The following is a 19,134-nucleotide window of genomic DNA, read 5'->3' on the forward strand; positions in this document are numbered from 1 at the left end:
AGTACGCGCGTACATGTAATTTATCATGTGCACGTGAGCGACGGTGAGAGAAAGATGCGGAAACTACCTACTCGTTATTTGGTGTGGTACAATAATAATAATAATAATAATAATAATAGTATTATAGGTGTATAAAAATTATAATATTATTTTCGTGCGTGTTGTTGTTGTTGTTGTTGTTGTTGTTGTAGTAGTAGTAGTAGTGGTAGTGTGGTACACGATGTGTAGCGTCGGCGACGGTGGCGGTGGAAGTGACTAGCGGCGGCGGCTGCGGTGGAGGTGGTTGTTTGCCGCCGTCGTAGACGCCACCGCGACGCGGTTCTCCACGTTCGGACCTAGTCCGTAGTCGTACACGGCACACACGCAGTAACCGGCGTCCGCGTTCGAGGTGTTCGCTCAGTGCTGTGACTGGTGCCGTGCTATGCGTTCGCCGACGGTCATCGTTTCGGGTGGTGCACGGGATCGTCATCTGTGCTGCAGTGACGGCGTTTGACCGCTGTGAAGTCGACAGTGTTTCACCGAGCGGAGTGGTAGGCGCGCGCGCCCGCGCACACGCACGCTGCAACTATTATTATATTTTGTATTTTTGCGCGTTACGCGCGCGTTTTTCTCTCACGTATTATAATAATAAAAATAATATAGTACTCGTCATATTCGAACGAAATAATAACAAAAACAACGACGACGGCGGCGTATGATTTTAGTCAATAGCGCGGCGGTAACATCAATAATAATATTGTAATACCTGCAACAGAGCTTTTAACAATCATATAGCGCACCCCGGGCGACATCATGGCTGAGACGGTGATAGTGTCGGACGACGCGACGGCGACCAGTACGTCAGCGCTCGTCGACCAGATATTTGTGGCCAAGACGTTCGCCATGCTCGTCCTGGGCCTGGGCTCGTTCGTGCTGGGCGTCGTGCCCCTGAAACTGACCAAGTGGTGGAGAAAAGACCCAGCGGCGGCCACGCCATCACACCAAATCGGTGGCCACTCGCATGGGGGTGACTCGGCCACCGGCTCGCCCGCCGTGTCGCTGCTGCTGTGCTTCGGCGGCGGCGTGCTGCTGTTCACCACGCTGCTGCACCTGCAGCCCGAAGTCCGGGAGGGCGTCGGCCGGTTGCAGAAATCCGGACAGCTGCCGAACGGACAGGGCACCGAGCATCTGGGGGACCTGATATTCTGTGCCGGGTTTTTCATGGTATTCATCGTGGATGAAATCGTCCACTCTGTGTTGGACCGGTGCGCGGCCGGTCACGTGGACCGCAGCTCCGCCGAGGAGGTGCTGCACCGGTCAATGAGCCTGAGGCGGCGGACCATGTCCATACCGAGGGCTTCGCTGGCCGGCAGTGGTGGCTCGCCCAGCTCCGTTCCGTCGGTGGCGGGCGGCATGTCGGTGGCCAGCAATAAGGAGCTGTTGCAGAACGATATGCCGTACAAGCCACACGACAAGCGGTACCGATCAGCGGCCCGGGAGTCTGGGGCAATGGCACCGCCATCCACCCGGTTCGCGCACCACCAGCAACGAATCGGCGACGATGACACGGAGAAACAAATGAAGTTGGAAAACGGTGGCGGGCCCGGGGACGTCGATGGTGGCCACTCGTTCCGTGGCCTGTTTGCCGTGCTGGCGCTGTCGTTTCACGAGGTGTTCGAAGGCCTGGCCATAGGGCTGGAGGAGCGCGTCGACAACGTGTGGTACCTGTTCATCGCCGTCGCCACGCACAAGTTAGTCATAGCCTTCTGCATCGGCCTAGAACTGGCCTGGTCCAAGACCCGGCGGCCTGTGCTCGTCATGTATGTGGCTACATTCGCAGTGGTCACACCCGTGGGCATCGTGATCGGCATGGTGCTAGTGCAGTGCGGAACTGGCGGTACCGTGGACGGGTCTCCTGGACGCGTGGCCGTTATCCTGCAGGGACTGGCGGCCGGCACGCTGCTGTACGTTGTGTTCTTCGAGGTGCTCGCCAGGCACAAACAGTCGGGATTCTTGCACCTGTTGTCCATAATGTTCGGATTCAGTATTCTGCTTGTGTTGCAAATGATGAGTGAGTATAATAGCACTTTAACGTCCTTAACTTCGATATTCTTGTAGTACTGTACTTACCCATCTAAATAACTTTAGATTAATCCATAAAAAATGGATAAATAATTTAAAAAAGCCCCCAAAAACCTGAAAAATCAAAATTTTCAAAATTGAATTCAACTTTGTGTTTAGGTAGCTTTGTTTATACTTATAAGTAAAATATTGAATGTTTCTTCAAATTGAAATTCCTGATAAAAGCCACTGGACTAAAGGAATTAAGATTTAGATGCGTTGATCGTTTATGTCTTTATTGGCAGCGTCCTTTTACGAATGTGCAGATCAGTTACGTAACTGTCCACAATGAAGTGTCTCGTGATATTATGTCGATATAAATAATATATTTTTTCATTTTGCGTGTTTTGACTACAAGGCACAGCTATATTGTAATAACGGAAAATGCATGTATTTATTATGGGATGTTTATTTATTCAAACGAAAGTAGTGAAAAGGGAAGTAGCACGTAGTTGCGTCATACATTGCGTACATGAAGCTGTAAATGTCGATTTTTATAAAATCATTGTTATTCATCGCATTGAAGAAAAAAAATTAAAGTGCTATATGGATATATATTCAAAAGTATAAGACCATCAAAACAGATTTAGCTCATATACATGAAAAGTAACTTTATTCGATTTGTTTGAAAATTATTCGCTTGATGATAGTTTGGAATATCTAGTGGTAATATAAACTAGTCGTATATTTTCATCGCATATCTTAGCATAATATATTTGAACAAAATTAAATGCACGCTTTACCATTTTATATTGCATAATATATAAATCTTAACCCATACTTACTATATACATACCTAATATTGTACTATTATAATATTAATAAACTAGTCTCATTCGTCTCTCTTTCTCTCTTAGGTTATTTATGCGAACCAAACTATATAATAATATTATAATGTACCTACCAACTATGTAATAATATCAACAATCGTCGTGACGCTCATTGTCGACTATTGCAGTGTTGTTTACGTTTTTCTCATCCCTTATTGGGTGGTAACTGCGAGGTAGTCGGACGTGTTGTACATAATATATCTTGATATTATAATAACACTTATCGCCATCAATTCGATAACTATACAAACACACAATGTAGGTACCTGTAATATACCTGTATACGTAATATACACTGTGCAAATATAATATATAGATAGGTACGTTTACCGTATTTCGAAACCCTTTAAGTAAGGGTTTAGAGTGTCGTTCTAACCGAATTGAATATTAATACGCATCACATGTATAAATATATTTATCACTTACAGCTCGCCAGCACGTGTTTACATAATATTCTGATGTCCAGAGGCGTCGGTGTCTTTTGAAACGCCTACCTATGACATAGTTATTATTTTTAAAGCAAAGCACTCGCGCCCACCCACCCACGACTAACCCACAATTACCAACAATTAATTTAGTATATTATTATTAATTTTTCATAGGCAAAACCAACTTTCGGTGCCTCTGCAGCTGATGCTCTGTATATTATAAACAATATAATATATTTATTACACTTATTTATTTCTACACCGCACTTCACCGTATATATTATCCTACCTGTATGAAGTTAATAAACCACTATAAACCAACCACTTGTAAGTTATAAATGTTATAATAAACAAATTAGGCAGTTCATTGCACACAAATAATAAGGACTTTGCAAAGTTGCTTATCATTATTAGTTCTACAGTAATTCAGTTAGAAATTGGTGACTCTTTAACGGTTTCAACTTAAATTTTAGTATAATATATGAACATTATGAACACAAGAATTTCAAGACTTTCACGTCTTGTTTTTTTATTAATTTTATTTATTATAAATAAACCGGTTCATTTCAAAAACAGCATATTTAAAACGTCCTATAGGCCTCACATGATAAGTATAATCGGTCAAAAAAAAAAAATAATAATATTTTCACCACGTATACTTAGTTAATAGGAACCTACTTACGCCGAAAGAATTCTCAGAATTTATATTTGGCTAATATGCATGGGACACCGATAATCCAAAACAAACTAAAGTAGTTTTATGTTCAGTTAACATTTATATTCGTAAAATATGTATATGTTGCCGTATAGTAATTCGGGTCACTACCTAATCACTACTGGGTCACTTCCACAGAAAATTATCTTAAAAACTCCAAAATAATTTTAAGTGTAAAATGTTGGTATAAAGTAAAAGCCACGTGTATCTTCTTCCCCATATTATGTTACTAAAAATCTATAAGTACATACATTTAATAGAAGATACAAAAACCAAATTATTTTAAAATAGAATTTAATTATTGTATACAAATGTACGGTACTATTAACAAAGTAAAAGAGACAAAGTGTATCAATAATCTGTCTCTTAAGTACCGTACTACCGTCTATAATTATAATATAATTTGGACTGTAATTACAGACATTAATAAATAATTACTTTTATTAGAAAAGTCAATGTAGACCGATAACAACTGATACTTAAATATCTTTAAATAGGAATTAAGAGGAAATTAAAGATTAGGTAGTCTATAATTAATATTATCATTATAAATAGGTACCTACAATAAATTTGAACAGTAATAATGTTTGTTTAATTTTTACTTAAAAACGAACCTTCGCAATTGATGGAACAAAACTTTTATAAATCGATTCTAAAATCACATACATCCACTAATCATGGACTTAGCATGAGTACAATAACCCTCCTGGTGTCCACAGTGATAAAAAAAATAAAATAATAATAATAATACGGTTATGATGTATGTCAGTATGTGTTGTATACTTCTAATTAAAAAAGCTATATACTTACTGCGCATTCTATGTTTACTGTTTAAAATGTTTTAATTATATTCCACAAGGAATTCAATGTACAAATAATAATAATTGTATAAATATAACCATATGTATTATCATAATATAAGTTTTGTCTTATCTAAGTGTCTTATATGTAGGTACCTACCTACTGAATGTTTATTTTATTGTTTTATTCATTTATTTCTACTTTCATAAACAACAATCAAATACTTACTAGTTACATAATAAATGTGTTTCATTATTTTAGATTTATATTTATGAATTGAGCTAGGAATGTATTGATTTTACAATTATATAATATGTTTTATTATTGATTTGTTTTACTAACAAAAAATTTGTTTCGATCAGCAAATTTCAACCGTTAGAAACTAGGGATCATTTATAGAAAAACCCAGTTTTAACAATCGAGAAAAATAAACAAAAAAAATTGAAAATGGGGGAGTAATTTATTACACAACACCAGTTATTTCGACCAAATCGATTTTGTTTTTAGTTTTCATTCAGAAGGGATTACTAGAGACTTAACATTTTCACTAATATTTAAATTGGTATTTTCAATACATTATTAATGACATTTGGGATATCGATTTTTTTTACGATTTATGAAGATAGCATTTTTGTTTCTCCGTCAAAATGGTCGAAAATTAAATAATAGGTTAATTTCTTAAGTGGTTATTATAAAAGATTTAAAATATCAAAATATTTTTTCACATTTTTTTTTAAAAAGTCTTAGCAATAAATTTCAATTTTTCCTGTTTATTTTTTTTTAGTTAAAAATATATACTCAATCAATAGTATTAAAGCTTTATCATTACGTTCATTGTTTTTTTGCGCAGACAAGGAAATCTAATAAGTAATAACATACATTTTATATTTATTTTAAAGCTGTACATTTTTTTATTGGATTTTATTCTATGCTACGTCTATGGTCTGTGGTATTGGCTTATAAGTTATAAAATGTAATAATATGACTTTAGTCAAAATTAGTTCAATGTACCTACCAAATTAATAAAATACTAATGTTAACATAAGTATAATATACCTAAGACCGTGGCAACGTGTAATGTCTGATGAACTATATGCTGATCCACCAGTTTTCCTCTCGTAGGACCGTCTGTTTTCGTAAAGCTACAATGACTTATGAATTTATGATGGAAGCTAAAAAAATAAATCTTTATTTTGCATAGATGGTTTTAAATTTTGGTAACACAAAATTGGTGTGAAAAAAAATCGTATGTCGATCTTATTACATTAAAAAAAAACAACTATCTATACATAATAATGATAATTTAGTAGTTATTTATGATTAAAAATTGAATGTATGTATTGGTATTGTGGTTATTTGTGTCCAAAAAAAAGATTGACGGTTTAGCTCGGTGACCAGAACCACAGTAGAAGAATAGATGATCATGTCAAAAATCGCAGAATGGATGGTAAATCCATTTCTATCGAGTATGTTATTATTGCTCATCACGTTCATAACACGTTAGAGTCACGGTCACGGCGGTCACGTTTTGCTCGCATACTTCTGCAGTGGCGGGTGGACGAATCGAGACAAAGAACTATGACATAATGGTGAATTCACAAACAGTCAATGTCCATCAAAATAATAATAATGCGTGAATTCGTTTCTTTGAACACATGTTGCGCTTCTTATGTTTTGATCACAATAGTAATGTAATAAGGAAGTGTATGGACGTATGTGACTGATATATTTCTGAACGTTTCCTCTACATTTCTCATCGACTTTCTACGCGATTTCCTCAATTACCGAGTACCTAGTACTTGAAAACCTATTCATTCAATCTTAAGATTACGTACTGGAAAATAAGAAAAACAACTAAAATGTTACAAAATCGATCGAATATATACCTATATGATATACAGAGTCCGAGGTTCATGTAAAAATGACCGGTGTGATTTTTTAATCGGTTAAGACAACAATACCTACTGAAATTATTCTCGCGTGTTTCTTTTGTGAATTTATGCGGTTTATTATCACACGCGTACATTTTACATATTATTATTATAATAACTAATTTTAATACGCAACGCAGACTCCACAACCTCAACCATTGAGGTTAAGGATATATTGGGGTATTGACAACGATTCGCAACGGACACGCAGGAACTATGCGAAAGACAAAGACAATATCCGATAGCTAGTGTTCCGTGAAAACCATTAAAAATTGTAAACTGAATAAATTGTTCGATTTCATAACACAGTTGGTTTTTCATACGTTACCCATGCACGTACATTACACCGGCCCTACCCATGCGCTTTAGAATTTACATATAGGCTTAGCCTTCTCATTTTGACTGAAGCAAATATCGATAACTACATTTAAATAAATATGTAACATGTTATCTACTATTATGAAATAAGCTATTTCGTATAACCTCTCCTAGTCTTTTACTTAATATAAAAAAAAACCATAACACGCTACTCGATATTTTTCTTCGGCGATGAAAATCTATGAATCATAATTATGTTTTTGTTTATAAGTGATTATGACAATGAAAACCTTACGAATAATAAGTCAGAAACCAAAAATGTTGTATCCTGCCCAAAAACATATTTATGTCAAAATATGTTTCATACATATTCCACTTATTATTAACAATTATTATTATAGCTAAGAAGCTAACACATACAATACTGAGCCTAAAAAAATTGAATGTAATACAATTTCAAAGCTATGAGACCTTTAAATTTTAAAATTCAAATGATGGGAAGGGGTTTACGTTTGCTTATGGGTGGTTGAACAGAAAGCTAGCAGAGGAAAGATCCCACTCTAATCACTTATAATATTACGTATTATTATATTTTAAACAATGGATTTATTACATATATGGGACATATTTTATGAAAAAAAGTATTAAATTATTCTTGGACAGTTCGTTAAAATATATGTTTAAGGTATCGATATTTTTTATTTCAAAATTCTCATTGTGATTTTTGACTATGAATATGTATCTAGTATTTACATTTTACCCGCTTGTAGTTATTCTATAGATGACTTTGCATGGTATACTAAATAATATGTTGTTTGGAAAAAATTAGTGTAATTGTTTTAAGCTTCCTTGTAATCTACACACGACCAGACGTGTCACGTATATTTTCATTTTGTATTTCACCAATTATTACAGCTGTTGACTATTTTTTATAATTATATTTCAAATAATTTTTCGGATATTTAAGACTTATTTCAACAGTAATCTGTTTTTGTTAGTATTACACTTAATACTTTTACATACCAACAATTTTTACTAAAACATGATGTAAATCTTGTTAATCTTAGTAAAATTAGGTACCCACTAAGTAGGTAACCTACTTACTAGATTTATTTAATTTTGAAAATTATAACGAATGGTAATAATTAGCCATAATTGATATAGGTACTTTAAAATCGGAACCCATTATTATTAAATACATTAACTATAATTTATTATAATGGTAATTCATTACTTTTAAATACCATTTATTTGTTATAATGTTGTTTAAGAAACAAAACCATAAAATGTTGAAAGTTATTTTGAGGTTGTAGGATTTTTTGTATTATACTACTTTTTTGTAGTATAATAGTTTTTAATTAAAAATATATATAGAGTATTCCAGACAAAATAAATAATAATACGTTATGATACAGTTATAACTACTTTGATGTGAAAACTAACAGTTAATTCATTTTATGTAAAAATATTACAGTTAAATAAATGTGAACATGTAATTAGTTAGATAATATATTTAAAAATGAGTACACCCAAAGTATTTACACAGAACTTGGAATTTGTAAAAAAAGGTTAAACATATATAAACGTAAAATGAACAAAGTGATTTATTTATTTTTTTAACTAACAGTGTTTAAAATCTAAGGACATAAGGGTTATTGACCATTTTATAGATATTTGAAAATTCCACGCGCGTAGACTGTGATGATATACTTATACTTAACATTATACCATGTAATATAGTATGATATAATAAAATATATATGTTTGCTCTATTCTCTTGTAGAATTCATAAATTCTAAATTAATTTCGTCAAAATACACGTATATTTTTATTATAATTAAGTACCTTAGGTACTTATCAATTTAACACAGTATGTTACTCAAGTAGGTGTAAAAAAAAAAACAATGTAATTAAAACACCAGCATACGGAAATGGATATAACTACTGGAAGAAGATTAGACTAATAAAATCTATTAACATATTTATGAGCGTTGTTAATGTTGGTGTTTGGTTTTAAAATGTACCTTTCAAAAATATTAATATAACTATTCACTGTGGGACCTAGAGTTATTTGACATGAATATTAAATGATATGAGTTTATCACAAATTGCATTTTATAATAAAAGTATTATACCTGTTATAAGATTCTAGATAATAAACATAATATTTTTCCGGAAAAGAATTTTTGGCTACGTAATTTCGAATCAATTTAGAGATGAAGTAACCTTGTGTAGATTGAATTTCTACATAGATATTCAGTTGTGCTTAATATAAGTAATTCTCGGCATTCCTTGAGTTTTTGTTAAATCAAAATAAAATTGGTGATAATATTTAAGTAATACCAGTATCTTATAAAATCAAGACTATTTTTGGGTTTATCGATTCCTATTCAGAATACTTTTTGGAATTCATATTTTTTCAATTTTATTCAAATTTAAATTCATCCACCTTAGATTCCAATCCTGGACCATTCGATTTAAGTGTTATAACTGTCAGTATTTAAAATTTAGAATAATCTATACATTGATCGTTTTAAATATTTATCACTAATTATTTATTTATTTGTATATAAATGTACACATGTCTATAGTCCAAATCAACGTATTTTATAATCAACAATTGCGCGAGTAAATTAAATGTAAATTATATACTTATTGCTTGCATCCTGCAACGATAAACTATTAAAGATTTTTAATAAATAACTTACATAAACCTATCCATCTAACATAACCTATACTAACTACAGCAGTGGGCAGTGTCCTTGGCATTTCGGTTGATTGTTTTCAAACAATTGTTTTTAATATAACAGTTATATTATTGGTAGCTCATCAGTCATCACTCATCAGTTCCAATTACAGTCATTGTACATTTTGAAATCATTTGTGTCTCTTTTGTTTCAATCTACTCAGTAAGGCATAATAAGAATATACGATAAGTAAATATAAATATTGCAGTGAACTGCAGTTTGATGGAAGAAGACGCTCAGTGGTGACACTTCCTGTTTGTTTTTATTAGGTGTTATTATTTCTATTATTATTAATACTTATTAGTTCAACAAGTCTCTAGACCATTTTTGCTCCGGGCATCTTGGAAGATTATGTTGATTGATATGTCATGGAATAAAATGGGGTTTCTGTAGTAAGTGCTAATAGGTGAGCGTCTTACATATAAATTCTAAAATATAAAGTGTACCGTTTGAGAAAGTAAATACAAATGTTTGTATCTTATAAGTCATTGTATTTTTTTGATTGCCTTTAGTTATGATTATCTCATGTATATTCATCAGTTATCTGAAACGCCACTAAAATACTAAATGCATAATATAATACTTGACTTACCTGTTATTATTGTATTTATATTTGCTATTTCCTGAATAGATTTTAGATGCAAATCAGTGTTCATGAGTGAGTTCAAGGGTATGATACATATTATATGATGTATAGAGGGGAGTTCTTTACCTTTTACTTTTTATCAAGGAAATATATTATTAACATTTATTATTTCTAATATTTTGAAATTACTGTTGATTTTTTTAGATTTTTGCAATTCCTCATGATTGGAGGCCATAGATACACATTATTTTTCGAAGGGATTTGTATATATGACTAGTTTAATGTTTAAGTTAGTTTGTTTATTACTAATGATTAATATTTTAAGCGTACATAGCACGAAGTTTAGTTGTTGTCTTTTGGTTTTAATACGGCGAACCCAAGTAAGTCGACATAGTCGAATACTGTCGGGTAGTTACTGTTGGGACGATGAGATTTCGATATTATGGGATTTCGGTATCATGGCTCATAGGGAGCTAAACATCTAGACAGATTTAAATTGAATAACAACAAATATTTATCATGTTCTTTACTATAAAAATGATCAGAAGACTAATCACGTTCGCAATATTTTAAAATCTATACTTATTTAGACAAATCATTCTGAGTCATATTTACTTGTCAATGATAAAAATCCTAAATTTTTATTATTTTCATGTATCACCAACTCAAGTACTTGAGTAAATATTATGTTTTATGTATAGTAATTTGTATGTTATGGACAGTGACTACTCACTAAGGACTTCAATGCATTTACAGTAAATTTCATTTAGTATGGGAATCAATTAATATTTTCGAGTTTTGGAGACCTAATTACTAACCATAAAAAAATATGTAATGAAGCTACTTCCTTAGTTTTCTTAAAAAAAATGTATTTTTAATATGAAGCTTAGTACTAAGTATAAAATATGCTGTGTTTTATGTAAAAAAGATCGAATTTAGTTTTATTTATTTTATGACATTTATGTAAAAAATGTTTCATATTTCCTACAGTAACTATTGCCTATTTGATTATCATTCTACCTATTACGAATCATGTTTTGAGTATTTTCAGAATAGTCTTTAGGTGTTTATAACAGGTGTACCTCCTAGGAATAGAATCCATAATCTATTTAAACTTTCAACGACTTTAAAATTTGCTATTAAAAAGTGTATAATATTATATGTGGTAGGTATGCATATTGAATAGATGCTGAACAAATTACCTGGAAGAGCCTCGCCATAACATGTGCAACTATAATATAGTAATATATTTAGGTACAAGCGAATAACGTATACATTCTATAAACATATTTAATAGATTTAGAAAGTTTAATAATAATAGATTGCAGTTTTTGATTATGGAGTGACTAGACAGTGAGTCACTGAATATTATATTGAAAGTGAAAATTGAAAACTATCTCATTTCGAAGACAATCCTACAGGCTACAGACTAATACAATATGTTGTATGATAAATTAATATATTGTATATGCATAATATGTAATGTTAAACATCTGTTTTGCAGCAAACAGACAAAATAAATAAGTACTGTTTAATTTATTATAAGCCAGCGAGTTTTATGGCAGTATAGTTAATGATTTATTCGGTAAAAAAATGATATTACTTATAGTAAATAATAGATGAGCTAAAGTATAATCATTACATTTTGTTTAGTTAGTTATAAATTATGATAATTGTGAAAAATTTAACAATACTTCCGATTTACCCTAATGTTGACTATAATGAGTAATTACTATATTATGGTGAGCAGATAATTATTACCAAAGTAGTTGAAGCTAAATAAAAAATAGTTTTATACTAAAATATAAATTATACCTTTTAGGAGAGTAGATATAAATGTTTATATCATATAAGTCATTGTAATTTTTGAATTGCATTTAGTTAAAAAAATATGATTATATATTCATCAGTTATCTGAAATGTCACTAAAATACTAAATGCATTGTATAATACTAAACTTACCTGTTATTATTGTATTCATATTTGCCGGCGAATGTAAATTCCACCGATTTATGACTTTTTTTTTACTGTACTTATTATAATACTATATTATACGGACTATTCGGTATATACATTTATATTGAAATGTTCAAACAATTATTTCTTAAGTTGTTTTTTATTCTTTTAAGAATGGAAAATAATTTCCACATTTTTCAAAGATAAAAGTGATTTCTAGTTCAACGTAAATTCTAATCGAGTTACCTTGTCTTGTCTACTAAGTTGCATTATCTACCATAATTAGTAGTAGGTAACTAGTTTATAGTTGTATATCATCAAAAGGATATATACACACATACTTTATTATATTCATTGACAATTTGACCTAATTTATGCTATTCTTCGATGAAAATAAAATATCTTTCATTACACCTGATAATACTCGAAATCGCATTATACATTTTGAAAATATTACTCTTTGTCAGATATATTTTTGAATAACTGATTAATTGAAGTATGTCAAAACACTTAATTTAAAATTATTCATATTAGTTTTTTGTAAATAAATTGTCAAATTTATTTAAATACTTGTATTCTTTCCATTTACATATGATTCAGTGTTAACTATTTCTTTTAATTTTCTAAACATTTAATAATACAATAAAATATGAAATACTATAGGTGTCTGGTATAAGCACACACGTTCAAGAACTTTCCCACTGCAGTGCAGTGTGCATTCCGGTCACCTAAGATTTGCAGAACGAAATTAATTTAGCACATAAATTCGATAAAAACATCGATCGTTCATCTGTTTGAAATACCTTTGTACTTTTTGTTCATTGACCGTTATAATAGCTATTAACGTATATAGCTCTGTAATCGACCTAAAGCAAATGGAGCGATATGGACTTTCTATATTATGGGGATATATTTTGGTTTTTAGAAAAACAAATATAACTATTGTGTTGTGCTGCAGCTGTAAATCATCTTTGAACAGTTAAAACGGCCAGCATTGCAGGCTGCAAGCACACGAGTGTAAATACGACATCAAATTATATCTAACAATAACGTATGTATAGTAAAGTTAGATGGCTGCACAATATACGTTCTTTAATTAATGTCATGATTCAAACTTATATTTTTCAAAAGGGCTGTGAATAGGAGAAAAAAGAAGGACCCTATTGTCAGCTTTGTGTCGCAATAGCTCGTGCAGTTTAATACACACGTAACGTACCATTGTATTATAAAAACTAAATTATATTCTAAACGTAGGTACCAATGGGTGTTACATAACCAGTAGAAATATTGTATTATGCAAAGAAAACAATAATTTTGATTGATGTTCAAGTATTTTCATTTTTTACTTCTTAATTGCTCTTGGTGGGCATTAGCAGGCCATTTGACAAAGTAGAATATTAGTTTAATTTAAATCACAAGATGAGTAATAGATCGACGAGAAAATAGATATTTCTACTTATTTGAAATTGGTGATATTAGGAACCTATATTAATATATTACTATGAACAAAATCTACTCCGAAGACACAACTATTACACATTTACACGCACAATCGCATAAATTGAAAATGTATTAAGCAAGATCTTATCTGAAGCGGATCACTGCTTTGTTTCTATTAAAGTATAATAATTTAATACTATAGGTACTGTGTCCATTGATAACCTACAGCTATTGATGATTATTAGTTATTAGTTTCATAATATGATGCACTAATTATATGATAAAGAATTAGGTACGTTATAAAAAATAGTAAAATATATTGTATTACTTACAGCTCGTAGTATTCAGCTGCTGACTTATGTATAGAGATTATATACCGTTTATATAATAAATGAAACACTAGAAATTGAAATGGTAATAAAAATTCACTGGATCATAACGTATAAAATTTCAGAAAGGATCTTCTTCAAAGTAAAAGCTTTCTTTTTAAGTGTAAGAATAAGGAAACAAGCTAACTTTGTGTGATTTTAAGATTTGCGAGCTTTTTTGCTTTAACTAATTTGAAAAATATTGCATTTAAACAAAAGTATTTATCAACAGAAATAAGCTTAAAAATACATAGGTAGAGTCCTTTAATTTATTTCGAAATTAAACAAAATGTGTCATAAAAAAGTAAACTAAAAATATTCTTGCCAGTATGTCAGTATCACTGCACAATCGTTGAAGTGAAGTTAATTATATTATAGGTTTATTGATTATTTTTTTTTGTTCTAAAATATGTTTTACAATTTAAATGCATACGTGTTAGTGTCTTATGTTAAAAAATGATTTATAATTATTGAAACAGTTGATGTCCGATATATTGGTATATTCAAATTGCATATTATTATCATTTACCATGGTACGGTGTATTTATTATTTTAAATTATGCACCTAATGCACGTAATAGCTACTTGTTAATAAAATAAAATCACAAATGAAAATTCAACGACATCAAGTAAACTAAAAGTTATCATTAATAACTTATAATGTATATAATGATATATTATTTTGTAACATAATAGTTGTAGTTAACTGGTTTTGACTAAATGGATTAGTAAACAATATCCAAACCTGTAGGCGTATAGTGTTACTCAAAAGGTGGGTACACATCACACATGTGAACATTGTTTAATTATTTGTATTGTTTTGTGTTTAACATGGAATAACCTTGCAGGAAAATTAACAAAATTCTTGGCAATTTTGAATTATATCACTAAATTAAGGCATTTTAAAAGCACTGTCACCTGTGTGATGTTTAACTTTTTACATTGCGATTTACACATTTTACATTATACATTCATATAAAATGCAGAAGGAAGGACAAATGTATAAAAATGAGATGTATAAAAAACTCATAGATATTTAATTTACTTAGAAACACTGTCATTCTGAAGAAATAATTAATTTCTAGTTTGGAAACAAATTAAAAAAAGCCATACTGCTGTAGGAATTTATTGAAATTGGTGTAATCCCTAATGGCTTATACAATGGAAAAAAAAAATTCATAGAATATATGATCACATATGAAAAAAATTAATAAGAGATTATGATCTTGACAAAATTCCAACATTTTTTCGAAACCAAGTAAATATTTTTTTTTAAGAATAATATGAAATTAGATCAAATAAATACATTTTAATAATATTAGTAGAAATAAAGTATGTCTACTTAAATAACGATAATTTATCGTTCGTAATAGGTACACATTTTAAACAGAAATTTTTATGAATTTACATGGTTAGAATGAAAATACGAATAATTTTTTATTAGTTCATTACAAATTATATAATAAGTAAAGAACTTGATTGGAATACATTACCGAACTATTATAAATTATTGTCTGTTACTATCAAAACAGTGTTTTAATATACAAAATACGATCAAGTGCTTACCTATATAATAATATGGTATATGGGTAGGTAATATTGTAATAATGAATTATTTAACGAATAAACCAATTGGGTTAAACAATATCAATTAATTTTTTATGTTTTCAATAATAATAGAAAATAACATGTAATCAGGTACCTGATATTCATGACTCATTTATTGTCGTTTGATGGTATTGTTTTTAATTTAAAATGTCTTACCCATATATTTTAATCGGAAACCATGTATGGTGTATCACAGTAGGTATCACGTTTTAGTAAGCAATAAAACTAGTAAACAATATTTTCTATTATGCGCAATTTTTGCACGATTGATAAACTACCTAAATACAAAGTTAAAAAATAACCTTATAAATAAGTATAAAAATAATAATGTTTTTGTTTATTATTTTACATTATTATTTATTCTAAATATTTTTTGATCATTGTAATTTTTCCGGTAAAATATTAACAAACGAGACTTAAACAAAGAGTTCTGACTATGACTAGTGAATATTGACTTTAACTATAACTTACTAATGCATTGAAATTATTTAGTATTCTAGTGTAATAAAATGATACAAGTACGTATGACTATTATACCTAGTATACCTACCTAAAAACTAAATACCAAACCTTCTTTTATTCTATTTAAATACGTACATCAAATTCCAAGTAATAAAAGTGTAATACCGACATAATATAATTTCAAACGTTTTTCAAAATTCATCGTTATTTATTTCTATAGTATGTCTACCCGAAATGTTCCCTACTCCATTTGTTCTTAATGTGTAAATGTGTTGATTATTATTATTAATAATCCATTAGTTAGTGCTTAATAGTGTTTTTAATAAATATTATTTAATTACTTTAACCATAGAATATGAATTAAAAACCCTAATATTCAATAAATACTATTTATTTATAACTAATCTATTGTATTTAAATTTTAAATATTTATACATTTTAATGAAACGGTATTCAATTTATTTACACTATTGAAAAGTAAATTATACTATAAAGCTTTGAGCCATAGGTTTACAATTATGCATTATAATATTAAATACACAATGTCTTATTACTTTGTAAAGTGCATCAAATAATCAAGATTACGGTAGATATAGTTTTAATAATTATATTTGCGCTCGAAAAACAAAACCTCGTAGGTACCTACCTACGACCTACCCGTACACGTTTTCATAATTTCATTCTCTAACCAATAATGTGAAGATATAAGGATATAACCATTGCTTAACTCTTCATTATTACAGTTTTACGCCAGTTTGTAGTTTATTTGATAAAATATAAAATATATTTTGATATTTTTCAGCTCATCAACACAGTCACGCCCCAGTTGACAACAATCAACATTCGGATCACGATCATTCATCACACGGACACGAACACGAACATGAACACGAACACGTACACGATCATTAGAATTTCCCAATTCTTTGAGTTACCAAGTATTTTATTAAGCCCATCGTGATCTAAGTTTGATGTAGATTGTATTTCGTTATTAAGTTAAGCTATCAACTATTTTGTATTGTTTATTTATATTTGTACAACACATATATTATATATTATATATATTATATATATAGAATATGCCTAATGTTATGAATGTGAAACACTCATTTTATGAAAGCTTTCAAGTTTTGAATTTGTTTACTATGCATTTTAAAGGACATTCGACTTTAGTTGCAAACTTATATTATGTTATAAGTTATAACACTTTTTCGAAAAAAATGTATTTTATATTATTTTCATACTAATTTTTTTTTATTAATCATATGCATCATCGTTTTATTTTTATATCCAAGACATAAATTTTTTATTTACAAATAATATATGGAACATTAAACCAATATTCTATTATTTATGAATTATGATTTATGAGCATTTAAGGACTTGATAATAGCCGAGGAATTACCACAATTTGTGGGTCCACTATTTCGCTTGTCAAATCATTAAATGCTTACTAAATGATAATAAAGTACTGGTTTAAGAAAAGCAAATAATTGAAAAATTATTATGATAAAATGTTCATAACAATTTTTTTTAGTAGTTTTATTGATGTTTAAAATTAAGCAACATATATATGTATATTAAACGAACATTTTTATCTAAAATTATAGCAATTGACTGAAAGTATGAGTTTTTAAACATTATAAACAATTATTATTTTGTATATATTATATATTGTATATGTGTGTGATATATTGTATATATTATTATATAAAAGAAAAAAATAAATTATTTTTTCATAAAGTGACTTTACCATTATTACATTCTAGTGACTTATCCTATCCTACTCACTCAACTAAGAAAAACTTGTTCATTAAATAGATTCTCTGTTCTAGAATGCATTTTGAGTCATCGATAGAATGTGCATTATTTTTATTATGTTAGATTCTGATGATCAGAGGGATAAATGTATAATATATTGGTTTTATAATGACGTTATTTTTTGAATTTCGCAGATGTCTGACGTCTTGATTTTTTAGGAAAAACTAGAATTTTTAAGCAAAGCCAATTGCGGACAAAATCGATTTTTTTGTAATTCAAAAATGAATATGTGTTGGTAGAAACTTACAATTTTCACCGAGTATACAGCTATTATTTTGCATTCGCTTAAAATATGTGGTTCATCGCTGGATTCAAATGTAACACAGTGACCTTCTCAATGACAAAGTAAGAACACAGTATATATTCGAAACCTACGTACTATACAGCAGATGAGTGACTTTCCTATGATGTATTAATGTAGGTACTTGTATAAAGGTAAATTATGATCTCTAAAAATCAAATTTAACTGTCTCTGTATAGAGTGTAGTCTGTGTTAAGTCATAAAATCACTTTTAGTACCAAGGAAAAGAGACATAATAATAAGGTTTTTGGCTTAATATAAATTACATTTGCACGAAACTATTATTTGTTATAGTGTTACGAATGTTACGATTTTCGATCTCTCCCTTTTTTATTCAATCAATTTACGTATAGATTGCTTTATTCCTATTTATACGTACGTTTTTGATATTAAATCGTTGTATACCTATTACCCATACTACCATATAATAAATACTTTCACCACGCGTTTGTGGTAGATACAAATCATAAAGGTAACAACATAATATAATAATAATATATATGATATAGTTAAACAAATAATATATCAAATGTATGTTACCGTTTAGACGTAAAAAAAAAGACACAATTAACATTAATATGACTATAATATTATAGTCAATAACGATATTTTCGATAAAATTAGACTGTGATTATACAGTCATATTGACTAGTAAATATTATGTCCACTATTCCAGGCAATGGTGCAAAGTTTATCAATATTTCCTAGGCAATGACGTTACT

General features: G+C 30.0%; 1 protein-coding gene across 1 annotated transcript; it reads left to right on the plus strand.

The window, feature by feature from the left end:
* The first annotated feature begins 298 nt into the window (after positions 1-298).
* LOC111026790 (zinc transporter ZIP3-like) lies at positions 299-17,569 on the plus strand. The gene is made up of 2 exons (XM_022304930.1): positions 299-2,050; positions 17,093-17,569. The coding sequence occupies exons 1-2, from the start codon at positions 793-795 to the stop codon at positions 17,200-17,202; spliced, it is 1,368 nt and encodes a 455-aa protein (XP_022160622.1). The 5' UTR covers positions 299-792; the 3' UTR covers positions 17,203-17,569.
* Positions 17,570-19,134: the final 1,565 nt, after the last annotated feature.

Source organism: Myzus persicae, unplaced genomic scaffold (assembly GCF_001856785.1).
Source record: "Myzus persicae strain clone G006 unplaced genomic scaffold, MPER_G0061.0, whole genome shotgun sequence".
In the NCBI taxonomy this organism is placed as follows: domain Eukaryota; kingdom Metazoa; phylum Arthropoda; class Insecta; order Hemiptera; family Aphididae; genus Myzus; species Myzus persicae.

Bases quoted from the DNA above. Each gene is read 5' to 3' on its own strand.
- LOC111026790 (XM_022304930.1), top strand. From the start codon at position 793: ATGGCTGAGACGGTGATAGTGTCGGACGACGCGACGGCGACCAGTACG. The intron at 2,051-17,092 runs GTGAGTATAATA...GATATTTTTCAG, and splicing joins GCTTGTGTTGCAAATGATGA to CTCATCAACACAGTCACGCC.